Here is an 18,588-nt window from a genome sequence, read left to right as displayed (position 1 = left end):
GGAGTTTGTGGTATCCGTGGAAATGATCTACTTCCAGTTGACAAACTTGGTATGTTTTAGCATTTCCTGATGCTTCTTTTAAAACTGGGACATCGCCCATCAAAAGACACTTGTGCCTAACCCAATAGCTGGGTGGATGGTGAGCGCTAACCATTGACAGTTTAGTTCATACGTGTACTTGTTCCCTAGCCAGTTAGTGAATGGGAAGATTCCAGGAGATGAGAGCGATAGGGCTCTCGTTGCTAGTGTCTGGAAAAGTCCGTTGACTGGCTTCTCTGCATTTCTTATCCCTCTTTCCATCCCCGCACAGTACTCCTCTCCCTCTTGGTTTCTGTTTGTTTTCTTTTTAGGTAGCCTTAGCTATCCTGGAACTTGTATAGTTACATCTGCCTCTGCTTCCCAAGTGCTGATATTAAAGGTATGCCCTGTACCCTCCTATTTTTTTTTTCCCCTTGAGACTAGCTTTCCTTTCCCAGACTGATCTTGAACTTGCTAAATAACCAAGGAAGGCTTTGAAACCTGATCCTCTTGCCTCCACTTCCCCAATGCTGGGATTACTGGCATGAGCTACTATGTCTTGCTATATTTTTAAATGCTCAACTATTCAATGAATGAGATTGTTTTGAGGTATAGATAGTTATGGCAGACTAATGTCTGCCAGTGACTACTGTGTGTGTTCAAGAAGAGAAATCACAGCGCTTCTTCCTTGGTAGTTACTTGTTCTAGAGCACAGAATCTCATTTGTTCAGGGCAACAACGAAAAGCGATGTTCAGGAATGAATCTCCTGGGATTGTACTTCTGTATCAAATGGGAAGGGAATTGTACTATACTATATTTAAATGAAAGCATAATTGTAGCCACTAATAGCAGGCCAGCATTGTCCATTGTATAGAAATTAGCCCAGCTTAGACTCTCCTGTTATTTAACACTGGGTAGTTGTGTTTCTGGTTTTTGTCTTTGGTGCTGTTAGAGTCCTGTTGAGATTGCCCACTATGCTGAAGTAGGGGCCGCGATGCAAATGGAGCAGAATGCTGTGGATCTCTGTGCTGTTCTATTTATGATACGCCAATTAACTGAAGTAAATTTAACCCTGTGGAATAAGTGATCCTATAAAAGGAAAAGCAGATTTGGAGTCTGTGTGAAGTATCCTGAGTGTGGGTTTACGACTTACCAAATCTGCAAAAATGCAGATTATAAAACCTCTGCTTTTTATAATCATGTTACTATTGCACGTTTTCATGACTTGCCTTTACGATAGAATTTAACTAAAGCAAACCCAGTAGCATTGATTTTTGTCTGTTTGATTTCATTGCTGATAACTTAAATGTGAGGCATCCGGCTTCTGCCATTTCTACTGTTGCTATGGTAACTAAAGTGTGCAAACCCAGCAGTATCACTTTCTTTCACAGCTGGCATTTGGTGTTCACAGTAAGAAGAGTTTTGGTGAAGCGTGGTCTGTGCTAATTGGGGTGTAAGTGGGTCAAGACAATTTTGGTATGCTTCTTTTTGTCTGTTTAGGGTCTGTGGGCGGGGGTATGGATGTTGAACTACACAGTTCTTTACCCCCCCCACATACATACTTAAGTTGATATTCTTAAAGTTGGTCTTCTTGAGAATTCGGTAGAGTTGTTCTAAGACCTGCTTCGTAGCCCTGTACACCCTTGGTCATTTCCTTTGGTTTATTGTTTTTATTGAGCTATATAATTTTCTCTCCTCCTCCCCCTTTCTACCCCCTTCTCTCCCCTCCCCTTCTCCCCCTCTTATGATCCCCATGCTCCCAATTTACTCAGGAAGTCTTGTCTTTTTGTACTTGATTATTTCTATTAAAGAAAAAGTGAGAAAATACTCTGAAGAGTTAAACATATTTCAGTGGTGGACACATAGTTTTTTCTTGTTATTTTTTTTAAATGTAAGTATCTTGTGGCCAAATTATATATTTACTTATTATGAAGGGGAAAGTAACTCCCCTTAGGAATGCACTTTGAGAACCGACCTGTCAGAGGGTAATCATTCTTCGGTTTCCAAACCCTGCTCTGAATTTGTCTCTGCCTTCTTTACACAAGCCTTCATTTCATTAGTATATCTGGATTCTGTAAGTAAGCAAAAACTGTTTTTATTGGGCCACCAATGACCTAGTCATCCATTCAGATTTCATTGTTTATGTCTGACGGCCACTTACAGGGACCCTGCACTGTCTAGATATTCACCTTTTCTCTCCCCCTCTAACCTTGGTCTCATGCCTCCCCTTCCCCTTTTCTTCCCTCCTTCCCCTCTCTCGAACACCTTGCCCACCTGCCCCTATTGTGGCAACCCTTAACAGCTATCAGACCCACACTTAAGAATCTACCCCGTTCTGGTTTCACAAGGCTCTTGCTTAAAGCAGAAGCACTTGAAGCTCGTCCATTGTGCCCTGCCCTGGTGACCACCATGGTTCTTCAGATCCTGTAGTTAACCAGGATCATGCTTGCCTTGTATACAGTAGATAGCTCCCCCCTAAAGACCAGGTGGCACACTCCGTGCCACACCTCCTTCAGATCTTGAACCTTCTCAAAGAGGTTTTCTGTAGAGTATAAACGAAAGTTTACAAACACTTGAAGACAATACCTTCCAATCCCATTCCTTGTCTCATTTTGGTTGCTTGCATCATCTTACTATGTACATACAAAAATATTTGCAATATTTATTTCTGCTAAAGCATAAAACTGCCACAAACTGTTGAGAATCTGCCACTTAACAAGTAGGCTATTACCAGCAGCATGCTTGTTTTGTTTTCTCCCTGTCTGGTCTCTTCTTCCTCCTAAGAGGTAACAAATGGCCTAGATTTTGAAAACTCTCATTCTCTTCATTTAAAAATAGGTTTATCTCATCATGTGCACCCCTAAATAGTATTTTTTTTTTTTTTTTAGTTTTTCGAGACAGGGTTTCTCTGTAGCTTTGGAGCCTGTCCTGGAACTAGCTCTTGTAGACCAGGCTGGCCTCGAACTCACAGAGATCCGCCTGCCTCTGCCTCCCGAGTGCTGGGATTAAAGGCGTGCGCCACCTCCGCCCAGCTCCTAAATAGAAGATTTACCTCTGCTTTTAAGTTATATGGAAATGGTGTTCTGTTATAGGTATCTTTTCATTTCTATCTTATTTGTATTTCAGTGCTTTTTAAAATTATGAACTGTGTTATTACATTCTCTGGTATTATGTAAAAGTGAAATTACTGATTCAAAGTGATTGAGTTATTCACTTTTGCAAGATTATACCAAATTATTTTCCAAACAGGTTGTAGCGGTGTATTTACACCAGAAGCATATGGGAGTTAGTGCTGCTGCACTAAGGTTGCTCAGGTCTTGACTCTTTGCCCAGTCATGCAGGGCGAAATGCTGTCTCGATGCTCTTTCTTTGCATTTTTATCATTACTGATTAAGGTTGAGCATATTCCAGAAAGTGTTTGATTAAAGAATATTTTCGCTGTAGTTAAATTTCTGAATATTTTTTTCCCAATCTTCCGTATGGTTTGTTTTTTATTTTGCCTTGTAGCAGATCTTGCTTTCAACTTGTAAATAGTGTTCCTGTGTATGCAGTGGATTTCATTTGCTTTATGTTTTCATGATCGGAAATTATTTCAGTGTAGCAAAATTTATCTTTTTTATGGTCAGAAATTTTAATGTCTCTGTAAATAAGTGTGTTTGGTGATGGAAAGATGCTCAGTGGTCAGCCATTACTGCTCTTGGGCAGGACCTGAATTTGGTTCCTAGCACCCCCATTGGCAGCATTCACAGCCTTCTGATCAGGCGGATCTGATGCCTCCTTGCTTCTGTGGACACTGTATCATGTGCACAGCCATTTCCACACATAGACAGATAAAAATAAAGTAAATCTTTGAGGGAAAAAGAAGCAGCAGTAGCCTACCAGTATCAGATTGTCTTAGCAAATGTCATGGTGTATCCCCAGGAAGCTAAGGCAGGAGGATCCTGAATTTGAAATCAACTTTAGTTACATGAGTTATAGGCCAGCTGGTCTCGGTATCGAGTTCCTATAGGGGGATATTTTTGCATTGTTATTGAAACTGGTTTTCATTTATATTTTTATTCCAGTTGAAATTGATGTATTAATGTGGGATTTCCCTTTGTATGCTGTTGATTAATAAAGAAGCTGCTTTGGCCTATAGAAGGGCAGAATATAGCAAGGCAGGAAATCCAAGCAGAGCTAGAGGAGGAAAGAAGGCAGAGTCAGGCAGACATAATGTAGCTGCCAAAGGAAAAAGATGCCAGAACCTTACCAGTAGGCCACACCCTCATGGTGATACATAGATTAATAGAAATGGGTTAATTTAAGATGTAAGAGCTATCTAGAAATATGCCTGAGCCATCAACCAAACAGTGTTGTATTTAATAGAATTTCTGTGTGATTATTTAGGTCTGAGCAGCTGGAAAAAAAGAACAGTCTCCCTTTACAATGTATATATGTTATAAGTTAAGGATTCATTTTATTTTGTTCTATCTTTGGGTAATCTATTATTGCCCTGCATCATTTTTTGAATAATTCTCCACTGACTTCAAGTTCTCAGTGTCCTGGCCTCCTAGTTCCTCACTCTGGTCCATTGGTCATCTTACCTGAGCCTCTTCTATAGATCTGAAACAAGTCTTGATGTTTTGTTTTGAGCCCAATTCCTATACCCACTCTTCCACCCTCCAACATACATCTGTCACAAATGCCTTGGTTATTCTTAGCTCTTTGTTCTTATTTAATTTTGAGGTGCTGGAGATGAAACCTAAGTCCTTGAACTTGCTAAGTCCTCTGCTGTTGAGCTGCAGTTTTATCCTTGTTTGTTTGATAGAGTCTTTCTGTGTCCCCGGCATGGGGATTGAGGTGATATATAGCCTAGGTTGCTTAATTCTTCTCCCAGCCAGACTCTGTCCGTTCCTCCCTCTTCCTGGCTTTCTTTCACGCACAGACTGTCACTATATCGCCTAGCTGCCCTCAGACTTGTGCTTCTCATGCCCCCATCTCCTGAGTTGTGGAATTACAGACACACCCCACTACACCCAGCTCATAAAAGGTGTTAGGTCCTTCATGGGGTTCTTTCATTTTTCTGTCATTAGTGCATCTCTTCTTACCTGTGCTTCCTGTGTTCTTGTTCCAGTTGTCTCAAGGATTTATCATCCCCTTCTGGTTTGTAGTTCTGCGGGATCTTTTTAATATCACGTTTGTTTGTTTTGTTTCTCTGGTTTATTTATTCTTAAACATCTCAGGCGCACACTTTCTTATGTCTGGACTTCTTTCCTGACATAACACTCAAAGTCATAAACTTTTCTTCTAAGTGCAGTATCAGCCTTCTTCCACATGTTTGGTAAGATATATTTTAAATATTTTGGTCCTGAGTGTTTTCCTCATTTTTGTATAGCTTTCTTCTTGCCCTGATATATATATATTGGATTTTTGAGACAGGGTTTCTCTGTAGCTTTTTGGTTCCTGTCCTGGAACTAGCTCTTGTAGACCAGGCTGGCCTCGAACTCACAGAGATCCGCCTGCCTCTGCCTCCCAAGTGCTGGGATTAAAGGCATCCGCCACCACGGCCTGGCCTTTAGAGATATTTTAAAATTTTCAAGTATGTGTTAATTTTGGCATATATTTTTATAATTGTCCTTGAAATGATCTGTGTATGTATGTCCACGTGTACTTGTACACATGCACTCTCGTGATACACTTTTGCATGTGCCCTTGGAGGCCACAAGTGGGTACCAGATTCCCTGGAGCACTAGAAACTGAACTCACAGAGCTCCGCCTGCCTCTGCCTCCTGAGTGCTGGGATTAAAGGTGCGCATCACCCCCACCCGCAAGATTTTCATAACACTCTATTCTAAAACTCTCTCCATCTTCCCTTACTAGGTTTAAACTCCTTGAAACTCAGGTCATCATGTATTTCCTTTTGTTTCCTGAAAGTCTGCTCTGTCTGTAACGTTTTGTAATCGACCTGATATCCATTGATAGTTACCAAACTTGAATTTTGAAGGTTTGGCTTTCACCTGATGCTGTTTTACCCATTCTGCCCTGGTGACCTTATTTTAGTTACCATGGTCCTCTAGCAGTGACTTTTAGTTGAAATCATCCGGTCGCACTCTCTAGGCTAGAGTGGCTTGAGCATCTCATGGTATCAGACTCGGCCCCTGCTCTACTAGCACCGCCCCAGCCAGTTCCTCTCGTAGTTTGAAGTCCCACAGCAGGCACAGCTGTTCTTGTTTCACGTGAAGCCAAGATCTCGGTGTGATCTCTGTTTTGATTTTCATTATTTTTTATCCTTTTTCTCCCAGTCACAAAATCCTATGAACTTTTTTTCTCTAAAATGGTTCTCCCCCTCCCCATATGCTTCCCCTCCCCATGTGCTTCCTGTCTTCACACCGGTCCTGGTCTCTGCCTGACTGGTGGGAGGGAGAAGGCTCTGACCCTGGCCCTGCAGGCAGTGAGCCTGCCTGTTACTTCCTTTGCACTTTTGTGTGTGTGCTTATTGCTCTCATTGAAGAGCTTCCTTAAGACAAAATCAGCAGCATGGAAAGGATCTTAGAGAGAGCACGAGAGAGTGTCTCAGAAGACCGCTCGCTCTGTCTGTCCATCTGTCTATCCACTGAGTAAACGAGCACAGTAAATTCTGAGTACATCCACATTCTCTTCTGAGTTTTCAGAGTTTGGCTCCCTCTCCCCCATATGTTGTCCCAATTTGTTTCCACACATGTACAGGTAAGGACTGTGTGAGTTGTGTGAACATCTCTGGCTTATTCTTTCTATGTAGAGCTCTTATTAGCCTTGGGTTTTTTTGTTTGTTTGTTTTATGTTTTTAAGACAGGATCTCACTGTGTAGCTCCACTGTCCTGGAACTCATTCTGTAAACCTGGCTGCCCTGAAACTCACAGAGATCTGCCTACCTCTGCCTCCTGAGTGATAGGATTAAAGGCGTGCACCACCACCGCATGGGTTGGCTTTGGTTTTTATTGTCTTACATTTTGAAATTGTATTTGGAGTTTCTTACTTTTGCTTTTATTATAGCTGATGTGAATTCTAATGGAGCCTGTCTGTATGTTAGTGATGCTTTTCTGCAGTCATCCAAAAATACTTAGCAAGGAATACTCATTTGATTTACTTAAGTGACAGTTGTTATATTGTGTTTTGAAATTTTTATATTAAAAATAAGTGTATTTAATTTATGCAGGTTTTTAAATTATGGGGAAAATAGAAATAATAGCTTTAATTGCTTTGTAATAATTATTTATATGACACCATTTTGAAAACAGGTATATTTTCCTGGCAGAGATGTTTATATGAATGTAGTGCTAACTTCAAGAATATCAAATGCTTTAACTGTAAAAGGTGCTTAACCTTTAATTAGTTTAGGCTGAATCAAAATACACAAATTATATTTTCATATGAGAAAATTTCCATTTTGGAGCATGTCAAAAGAATAAATGTAGTAATTTGAATGCTCTATTTTTGTTTCTAGAAACCAGCAAATATCCTAGTAATGGGAGAAGGTCCTGAGAGGGGGAGAGTCAAAATAGGTAGGTAATTATTCCTAAAATGATTGATGAAGAAACCGAGGTGATTGCAAAGATGTTGTCCCTTTTAATACCCTTATTAAGTTGTTGATTTTAAAATTACTTTCTTAGAGTGTTTATAGAAAAGATGTTGGAAAATGTAGGTAGTCTATAAATGCAGTTTTTCCACAGCTTGTTCCTCAAAATGAGATGCTGTCATTCTTAATTGAGGCATCAGTTGACAGCCTCCCCATGACATTTGCTCCCAGAGAGTATGCCGTGTGTCTCCACCATTCTCCAGCACAGGGCCCCAGCTTACGCCGTTCTTTCCTTAGCCTTGCCTGTGTTCTCTTCCCACATCCATTGCCCTCCCCTAACTTAGTGCTTCCCACTCCTCGTCCTCAGCAGCACGGCTCTGGCCGGGCATTGTCGTCCCTGTTGAAATGAATGCTTGAAGGCCTCACACTTGTCTGTGTTTATTAGCCTAGGAAGGAAGGGTTTTAACGAAACTTTGCTTGCTACTGGAAAGTTGATGCTGGGGGTGATACAACCTGACTGCTTCAGCATGCCCTGCTGCTTGCTTCCTACTTTGGCATCTTCTTCCCCAGTCCAGTTCCCTAGGAAGCTGTTCTAAACTAGTAAGCCTGCTTTGAGCCTCTGCGTGGTTGGCGTGGATTGACCTCCATTGAACACTGTATTGGCATTGTGTATACCTCATAGGTGCTTTCCCCTCCTGGTCCTTTCCCATTATTTGCTTTTATTTTTAACACACGTTTTCTTATAGGCATTTATTGAAAATGTATGTTTTACTCGGCAAAAGTGAAAATGAGATAAAAGCTGGCCCCGCCCATGAGAAATAGTCATGTAAACGTTTTACCCTGCAGTGTGGTTCTTTGTTATGTTACCTCAGCCACATAGCTGCCTCCTAAAGGGGGAGGAAAAGTAAAGGAAAGCTGGACTTAGAAGAGCTGCGCCTTGCTAACCCTTTAAGCCACGGCTAAGGTTCCTGCACTGAGACTTTTCTCTACTGCCCCGGAGTTTCTCACTGGTTCTCTAGTGCCTGCTAGTTCCCTTGATAGCTTTAAAAACTGACTGGTTTTCTTAAGCTTCCTGTATTACAGCATTGTCACTTAGCTCTTCTCAAGCTCCTCCTGTTCCCTTAAACACTGACAGTCCTCCCTCCATTTTAAATTGAATCTTACTTCTGTCAGTGTGAAACACGGCCTTGTCCCCAGATGAAGAGAGAATTTATTCTGAGCCAATCACAGTAATTGTGACCTCTGGGCATGGATTTAGGTTCGCCTAATAGTTCCATTGTTGGAGCAGTTACAACAAACGTTTGTAGTCACAGAACAAAAAAAAGCATGTATCAAGGCACCCCCCAGATGCATGGGCAGAACGTCCTGTAGACAGACAGCTTCCAGCCAGGTGGGTGGCAGGTGTGTGTGACCTGGACAGACGGACAGCTCTGCCGTGGGTCTAACATACTATCACATTCTTAGCTTTCATGTTGATGGAAGCTGGAGGTCTGTTAATACGTTCTGGAGCTTTTACCCTATGGCTGAAAAGATAAATCAGACACAGAAACAAGGAATAACGAGATCCTGAGATCACTTGGCTCTGGACCTGCAAAATTCCAGGTTTCCACAACCACAAAGTCCTAATCATTAGCCTGGCTGAACCTTTAACATGGGGCCTGACATTTTTCTGAGAACTCCATTCACAGTTCCCCTTCTTGGCATGTACTGCATTTTGTACATGTAGAGGCTGGAGGTTGTTTTGTGTTGGGAAGGCTCATTTGTAGCATCTAATGAAGGTGAAGCCACGTTGACCAGAAAGCAGTGTACAGGAGAGGGGGGTTATTAGAACCACAGGAAGGAGCCCCCACATCCTATAACATTGCCGGGCGGTTGTGGCACACGCCTTTAATCCCAGTACTCGGGAGGCAGAGGCAGGTGGATCTCTGTGAGTTCGAGGCCAGCCTGGTCTACAAGAGCTAGTTCCAGGACAGGAACCAAAAAGCTACGGAGAAACCCTGTCTCGAAAAACAAAACAAAACAAACAACCAAAAAAACATTGTTAGCTGTCAGGATCCAGGTCAAATTTGTTTTGTTGTTTTGTTTTTTGAGATAGCAGTTCACTCTTTAGTCCAGGGTGGCTTCAAACTCAGAGATCAGTTGCCTCTGCCTCCCAAGAGCTGGGATTAACCACTGCCCAACCTTTTCTCCCTTTTTGCCCTCTCTGTCTGACATGTATATTTACATGTGACAGATAATATAAACATTATATCTAAAGTAAAAATAGTCAAGAACATAGTATTACCTAAAGAACTAAAGGTAACAGGTGACAGTAAGAGAGGCATTTTAAACCAAATCCCGATTCAAAAAAGATCTTTAAACTGTGTTTTCCCTGTGTCTATAATCATGTATACTCTATGAAATATTTTGTTTGGTATTTGTGATATGTGAAACAATTTATTACTGCTTTGATTTTTGGGTTTTGGGAGGACAGTTTGATTTTTTGTAGCCATAACTTATGTGATATGGCCACTTTTTGTTTTAGGATTGATTTTAATGTCTGTGTCATTTTAGGTATTATTTGTGATTTATTTGTCCTGTTATTGTGGTATTATACTGGAAAGCCTGGGAAAGTAAATGGATAAGAGTTACATTACAGAAGAAAATCAGATTATAATAATTTTAAAATTCCTTCTCAACATTATCCTTTATGTACCAAGTGATGTTATTGTTAGGGGAAGACAAGGGGCCAAACCTGTGCAAGATCAGCATTTGTGGGCATAATAAAGCCTTATTTCTTATTTTACAATGAGAAAGGAAACTGGAACTCCAGTAAGTTGTTTCATAATTTTACCCTCTGATGTACTGTTCATTGTCAGAATTAGGAGTATCATTTGGTAATTTTAAAGAATATTTTTATTTGTTTATTGACAATTTCATACATTTATAAAATATATTTTAACCATCTCTACCCAGATAGTAATTCAACCCACCCCCTCTCACTCTTATGTCATTTTTAAAAACATGAGTTCATTTAGTGCACAAAGGTTTATATGCACAAAGGTCTGCCTGATTTTGGACAACCTGCCAGTGGTCGTACCTTCAAAGATAAAATTACACCACTCCCACCCCCAGAAGTGTAGTAATATTAGTGGCGGGGCTGCATCCCCAGCACCCCAGCCACCTGCTAGCTTATGCCCCGAAATAACAACACACAAACTGTATTCTTTTAAACACTGCTTGGCCCTTTAGCTCTAGCCCTTACTGGCTAATTCTGATATCCCGGTCAGCCCATCTCTAATAATCTGTGAGCACCGGTCTTACCGGGAAGATTCTAGCCTACGTCCATCCTGGGTCGAAGCTTCATCGTTTGTGTTTGCCCGGGAGCGGGGCATGGTGTTTCTCTGAGGCGTCTGCCCCCGAGAGGAGAGCTGTCGAGTCTGAGCTCACTTCCTCTTCCTCCCAGCGTTGTTCTGTTTACTCCTCCCACCTATGTTTTAACCTATGAGGGCCAGCCAAGCAGTTTCTTTATTGCTTAACCAATGAAATCAACAGATTGATATATGACACTCCCACATCACAGAAGCCATCAACTTCCAATAGCTTCTGAGTTAGAGGTGGGGCCCAGTGAGCAGGTCTTAACAAGGTAACCCTTGCTGTGAGTTCATGAGCCCAGTGGCCATGCCATGTCCAGGAGGCAGCACTTTGCAGCACTCTTCCAGCCTCTGGCTCTTCCGTCTTTCCACCACTTCTCCTGCAGTTTCCCCGGATGCCAAGGGGCAAAAAGGTTTTAAAATTTTGGCTTGCACTATGGAAACTCTGAAGATAGATTTAATCAGGAAACATAGGTTTTTACGGTATGGTCTCTTAAACAGAAGTTTTTTCTTTTTGGAAGAATAAGTTTATGTATTTAAATATAAATCCTTTAAAAGATACATGGTTAAAAGATTACTTTTAGTACATCTGCTCTAAACCTTCTAATTTAGTACCTGTACATCCAGAGATGTCTCCTTTGAGCCTAGAGCTTGTACAGTTTTGACACCAACACCATGGTGTTGTTGACTTCAGAGACCACTGTCTTTAGAGTGTTGTATACATTGAGTCAACTAGTCCTAGAGCTTGTACAGTTTGATACCAACACCATGGTGTTGTTGACTTCAGAGAACACTGTCTTTAGAGTGTTGTATACATTGAGTCAACTAGTCCTAGAGCTTGTACAGTTTGACACCAACACCATGGTGTTGTTGACTTCAGAGAACACTGTCTTTAGAGTGTTGTATACATTGAGTCAACTAGTCCTAGAGCTTGTACAGTTTGACACCAACACCATGGTGTTGTTGACTTTAGAGAACACTGTCTTTAGAGTGTTGTATACATTGAGTCAACCCAAAGCCCCTGGTTGTCAGTACAGTTAGTTGTTGTATGGCATAGACAGCCTTGAATTTATTGTATCACAAACAGTTTTGTTAGGAATAATAATATAATAATACAAATGGTTGGAGCCAGTTAATATTTTTTTCCTTTTTCTTATTAGAAGATTCTATTTGGTTTTTGACTCTAGCTTGATTTAAAATTGAGGTATTCCTCAAATTGAATTCCTTTTTAGAAAATTTAAAATTAAAAATACTGCCGACATAAAGAGTAAAATTTTTAAAAGTTATACTGAATAATGAGATTTTTCAGTGAAAATATTCGAGTCATTTAAAACACCAAGATTTGATGTAAGTCAAGCAAACACTCACATGCATGATTAGTAAAAAAGACATAATACTGTTGCCCTCTTTTGTAGTTTTACTAAAACCAAGATTAGCAATTTACCAGATAGGAAACTATGCCAAGGGAAATGTAGTATTTCTTAGACAGTTTTCAAACCATCTAAGCCCAAAAGAGTGAACGTTAGGCGTACTGTCTGAGTGGTTGGAGTTCAGTCGCTTGGGATGCTCAGTTGTTGGTGTAGTGCAGGATGAGTTTGTGGTTGTGTCTGCAGAAGCTGGTCCAAGTTCAAGGTGAGAAATACAAATGGAAGAATTACCCTCTCAAGTTCTCTAACTCAAGAGGTGCTTCAAAGTACAGACAGGGTCCTTCTGTCCAGGCTAAAGGACTCTGAAGCATAAGTTCAGTTGACAGTCACCCGGTGTTAGCTCTTGTCATTTTGTTTTTATCTAGGTGTTCAGTCTGGGAGAACTTTGTAAATAATTTTGGATTTTTAGAGTTGTTTAAGTCTCATAGTAGTACATAATGTCTCATTATTAGAGGTGACTTGTACAGTCCTTTGTCCATCTTTATGTCCAGTTACTGTCAAGTTCTAGGGGCAGATCAAGTTTGTCCCATGTAGTTTATTCACAAACAATCACAATAGAGTGTACCATTTGTAGTAATAAGGGGCGGCGGGGCTGCGTTCCCCAACCCCCAGCCGCCTGCCCGGCTAGCTTATGCCCCAAAATAATTACACAGACACTGTATTCATTTAAATACTGCTTTGGCCCATTCCTATCTAGCCTCTTCTAGGCTAACTCTCGCACCTGGACTAGCCCATTTCTTATCATCTGTATAGCGCCGGTCTTACCAGGAAGATTCTAGCCTAAGTCCATCCTGGGTCGGAGCTTCATAGGGTGCATCTTCCCTGGAGCGGGCAGCATGGCGTCTCTCCTGCGTCTGCTCCAGAGAGGAGAGCTGTCGAGTCTGACCTCACTTCCTCTTCCTCCTGGCATTCTGTTCTGTTTACTCCTCCCACCTATCTTCTAACCAATGAGAGCCAAGCAGCTTCTTTTATTTTGGTGGAACCAAGTGAAATCACTCACCTCTCAGCCAGAGCCCTCTTCACTGTAAGAAAGGGCAGGAGAGGCCTGGAGACCTGCCGTGTAGATCTGAGATAATAGTTCTCCTCCTTCATTTTAAAAGCTAAGCAGCAGAGAGACCCATACAGATGGAAAGATGAATTAATAAAAGGTGAAAATTAATAAAAGATGAGTAATAAAAGATGAGTAACTGGATTACAGGTCAGTAAAATGATAATGACATTCTTTAACACATTCCAGGGGGCCTCAGAATCTAAAGTTTTTGCCCAGGTACTATATAGACAGTGTGGATCCTTGTCCCTCTAGGCTTTAAGGAGAGGCCATGACGGGCTGGGAGTTTGATACAGAACTTTGTCTTGCTTGGGAACTTCTAGAGAATAGAAGGAAAGGGGGATACGGATTCAGAATAGGCAAGGTGGGATTCTTTATTCATTTCCTGCTCTTTAACACCTTTTTCTTTTCTTTTGTTTCTTTTCAAGACAGCATTTTTCTGTGTAGCCCTGGCTGTCTGGGAGCTCATCTGTAGGCCAGGCTGGCCCCGAGATTCACCTATCTAGATTAAAGGGGTACGCCACTACTGTCTGGCTTTCAACACCTTTCTTGTTTCTGTAGTTTCCAAAACTCTTTCTGGTTTTCTTTTGTAAATTTGCAGTTTTATCATTTCTTAGGTGCTTTTAAACTCAAACTGAAGTAGCCTTCCCATTCAATATATTTTGCTTTATTGTGTACAACTTCTAGTTTGGAGAAACAAGACAAAAACACAATTTAAGTATGTTGGATGCTCCTCATTGCACATGCGGGGTAAGGGTGGATAAAACCAAGTTATAGTTTGATTGGCTTTCCTAGTTTTCCAAATAATTGCAAGTTGAATTAACTAATTAAACATAAAGCCAGGTGGAGTTCCCTGTGGCCGTGGTCTTCAAACACTTCCTCCTTTGGATTCCTGCTTCCCTTTGTTTTGGTAGAGGTATCTTTTCCCCTGGAAACTGTATAATCTTGTATGCTAGCTAGAGAGATTTGTGTTTTGGATCAAATATATTTGCCACTTGTGGGAAAAACTTCCTTGGGTCTCATACCAAGGTGGGTTCTTCCCATTGTGTCTGGGGTTTATTCTGAACATTTACAAGAATGTGAAAAGACCTAAGATACTGGGTTCCCACCTGTTATGTGTCTTCATAGTGGAGCTAATAATCTTCCTTCCAGGAAAGGGGTGTGTTGTCTCATTCCCTGTGAGGTTGGTGCTCATCTTGACCCTGGCACCTCTATCTTGATCTGGAAAGGAGAGGTACCTATCATGTTTGGTATCTTTATGATCACGAACCTGTATAATTTCTAAGCTGAAGGGATGGAGTTCCAGTAAGCTGGAGCAGACCCGGAAACCGCACACTTGGGTCTTGGAGATGCTAGATAGCAACAAGTGCTCTGGAAACAAACAATACAAACAAATGCTTTGATGGGTGCTTGAGATAAAAACAAGGGCATTCGCTAGTAGTCTGCTCAGAATGCAAGACTGTCAGTCCATCAGCTACACCAAAGGAGAGGCTCAGTCCCCAGAAAGAAGTCAGCAGCATCTACCCAAGGAGACAGTGTGATTGGCTGGACACACAGGAGACCTGCTGTAACTGCTGCCAGTCCAAGTGAGTCCTCTGATGGAGGCAGACCCTCTGTGAGATGTGGACACCAAGTAGAGCTGTTATCTCCAAGTGAATAAGGGGTTTATTCTGAGCTAAAATGAGGGGCCATGACCGAGGAGCACACATTTAAGTTGCCTTGAAAAACATTTCAATATGGAGGCAGTTGCACAAACTTTTATAAACCCAGAACAAATCATAAGTCAAATTTCCCAAATAAGTGGTGAGCATATCAAGTAGATAGGTCATAGCAGAGTAGATAAACTGTGCCATGGATTGTAGATGTTTCCAGTTAGATTATTCACTTCCAGCCTGTAGGAGCTAGTGGTCTGCGAGTGCATCCCAAAGGTTCTGCCTGATGTTTGCAAGGATGGTAGGTCAGACACAGACAGCAAATGGATCTGCAGCATTCTTACTTGTTTTCTTTGGCGTTTATGTCCCTGTGTCCCATGTTAATGCATCCCCATTGTTTCTCTACGCCTACAAGGACCTTGATATTCACACTTTGGTTTCATTTACCATAATTCGTTAAAATCTCACTCTGAAATCCATTTTCTCTATCAAAACTGTCCCTGAAAAGACCTGTGCCTATGACCTCTGTCCTAGCACTCCCTGTTATTACCATGGGGCACCAAGTCTCCTGAGCAGTCTGGCCCAAGGCTGTCTGACATTATGCCTGACTTTCTGTCTTTGGCTTTTGCTGTTGCTTCTGCACTGTGCTCCTGTTGTTCTCATTAATGTGCTTTTTCAGGACACCTTCACTGACTGGGGACTCAGCTTCCTCTACAATTATTTCTTTAAGGAGTTGGCAATCCATGATCTCTAATTCTAGATGTTATGAAAATGATTCTACTGTTTAGATGTCCACCCTCTATCAGAAGTCTTTATTGTTATCTGGCCCTCTTGGCAACGCAAGTTCCATTGTCCCCAAGAAAATTCTTCATCATCACCATCATCATTTTAGACTCTTTATTGTTTTTGTCATTCACAGTGTTTGCTTTAGTCAATGAACCTAGTCAATATAAAATTGTGTTCTCTGCTCAGGTCAGTTACCTATTGTTAAGAATTTTAAGATAAGAATTTTAAGATTATAGTTCTGTTAAAGATTGGGGATAAGTTAAGAATTAAGCAATAACTACCAGTAAGAGTAATTATAATTGATTAAGCCCTTATAAACTGTGTTTTAATGCCGTTTTATGTGTCTATGGAAATCCACCACCATGCTACTTCCACAGCCCCAGAATTACTGTTTAAAGACAGTATAGTGGGGACTGAGGGAACTCATAGTAGGGTGTTTGTATGATGTGTATGAGACCCTGGGTTCAATCCCAGTGGTATAAAAAAATGTGAGACAGTGGTCTTGTACCCTGTCACTTGTATTGTTTTAATAAATGCTGAGTGGCCAGTAGCTAGGCAGGCAGTATAGACAGGGCAACCAGGTAGGAAGTAGAGACAGGACGACAAGAACAGGAGACTTCTGGGAAGAAGAAAGGGTCAGTCTACAGTTGTCACCCAGACACAGGGGAAGCAGAATGAGAATGCCTTGCTGATAAAAGGTACTAAGCCACGTGGCTAACACAGACAAGAATTCTGGGCTAATTTAAGATGCAAGAAAGTTAATAAGAAGCCTGAGCTAATAGGCCAGCCATCCAGTTTATGATTAATGTGAACCTCTGTGTGTTTCTTTAGGACTTAATGACTGCGGGATTTGAGTCTTAAGGCTTTAGTATAGTTCTTTTTGGGCTCCAAAGAGTTGTACAGTTGAATGGTTAAAAAGGTACATTGTGCCCTGTCCTCCCCAGCAAGCTCAAAGACCCCTTCCCCCACCCCACCCCAGTTTGGCTTGTGCCTTCAATCTTAGTACTTTACAAGTTGAGATGGGAGGATTTTCTTGGGCTATATAGTGAGGCCAGCCTGGGCTAAGAATAAGAACCTTTCTCAAGAAGCCAAAAATATTTAACAGTCCTTGTCTAACATCTCACCTCCCTCCCTATCTCAAAAGACTTAAACTTCGAAATCCAACTCAAGTTCTGTTTTCAATTTAGTCTACTTTTGCTGTGTTTAAGAGCAGGCTTCCAATGGTACCTTGAAGGAGATAGAGACCCTCCCACTGGGGGACTTATTAGCACATGGTAGAAACCCCATAGAACTGACTCCTGTTACCTGGGCGTGTTTGTGTGCTTCTGTCGTGCAGACTCTGGTGTTGGCTCCTTGTCTGCTGTTAGATACTGCCTAGTTAGCACCACACACCCACACAGGGTTCTCGGTGCTGCCCTGGCTGTCTGTCCTAGAACTTGCTCTGTAGGCCGGGCAGACAACAAACTCAAGAGATCCACCTGCCTCTGCTTCCCGAGTGCTGGGATTAAAGGTGTGCACCACCACTGCCCAGCTTTCCCATCCATTTAATTGAACAGTTCGACATACTTTTTATTTTGAAAAACAGTCAAGGCATTGTTTAGGTAATTTACTTTGTCTAAATTAGTAATTATTTGAAAAGGCTCCTATCAGCTTCAGTAGGATGGAATTGTACTTATTTTCTTCTGGCGTTGGCTTTATTTGACAGTGAATTAAACAGAATTAAGAGATGGAGCCAGGCATGATGGCATATGCCGTTAGTCCCAGCACTTGGGAGGCAAAATGAGTTCCAGGACAACCAGAGTTACATTGTGAGGCCCTGTCTCCAAAAATAAATAAATTACTTAATTCATTTTTAAAAACTTAGATAAGAGGTTGGGAATAAGAAGAGAAACACTAGTTTTTGCCTCTAATATAAAATGCAGCGTCTCATCACACATTCCCACCACCATATTTTCCAGCAGCAGCAGCAGCCAGCACATGTCACTCAGGGAAGCGGGTATTTTCAGTGTTGTGTCTTTTCATGAAATAATAATTATGGAGCTTGCTGGCCAGCCAGCCTAGTGAGTGTGTGTTTAGCTCAGGGAGAGAGCCTGTCTCAAAAAATAAGATGGTGAGTACTGTGACACTAAGGTTTTCCTGGGGAAATACTACACAATTGTCTACTCACCCCAGAGAGGGAGTTTATGGCAGAGCAAAATAGGGTACCACCTGGGATCAACTTTGTGATTGGTGAGGGGTAACTCTTATAGGAGCAGAAATGACTCAAAGACAGCTGTCACCAAAGCCTGCCCAGCACAGGTGACAGCTCACAAAAGCTGGAAACCTGAAGCACACTGCTTGCAGGCAACTCGGCATGTTGGAAAGTGTCCTGGAAAAGTGACTCAGTTGGTCCGAACCTCTTCCAGGGAGGTGGGCTGGTCCCTGCTTTTTCTGGTAGCTGATCTGTTCTCTGTCCTTTTTGTTTGGAGCGGGGGCTTGAGATGGGGGCTTCTCTGTGTATCCATCTGTCCTGGAACTAGCTCTTGTAGACCTGGCTGGCCTCGAACTCACGGAGATCCACCTACCGCTGTCTCCTAAGTGCACTGTCACCGCCAGCTCTACAGCTGGGTTTGCCTGAGAATGACTCTCAGCAGTTGTTAGTGTATCCTTGGGAGGGAGGGGCATAGTGAATCTAGCCAGTTTCAGGGCCTTCCTGGAGCTATTTGAAACCAGAAGTTGTTTCCCTTCTGGTTTTTTCAAACACACCATCCCAGCAAGGAAGTTCCCCTG

The 18,588-nt window shown here is 41.8% G+C and overlaps 1 protein-coding gene across 2 annotated transcripts in view; it reads left to right on the top strand.

Moving 5' to 3' along the window:
- Positions 1–18,588, top strand: part of Cdk19 (cyclin dependent kinase 19) — a 141,731-nt gene that overhangs the window by 104,788 nt on the left and 18,355 nt on the right. The window contains exon 5 of one of the 2 annotated variants that reach the window (XM_075945082.1): positions 7,482–7,539. The exons of the other annotated variant lie outside the window; for it this stretch is intronic. Coding sequence (XP_075801197.1) covers positions 7,482–7,539 — 58 coding nt within the window. The remainder of the gene's footprint in view (positions 1–7,481; positions 7,540–18,588) is intronic. 2 annotated transcript variants of the gene reach the window in all.

The sequence above is a fragment of the Microtus pennsylvanicus genome, chromosome 1, assembly GCF_037038515.1.
Source record: "Microtus pennsylvanicus isolate mMicPen1 chromosome 1, mMicPen1.hap1, whole genome shotgun sequence".
Classification (NCBI taxonomy): domain Eukaryota; kingdom Metazoa; phylum Chordata; class Mammalia; order Rodentia; family Cricetidae; genus Microtus; species Microtus pennsylvanicus.
Note: the sequence above shows the minus strand (reverse complement) of the source record. Positions and strands in the feature narration are given on the sequence as shown.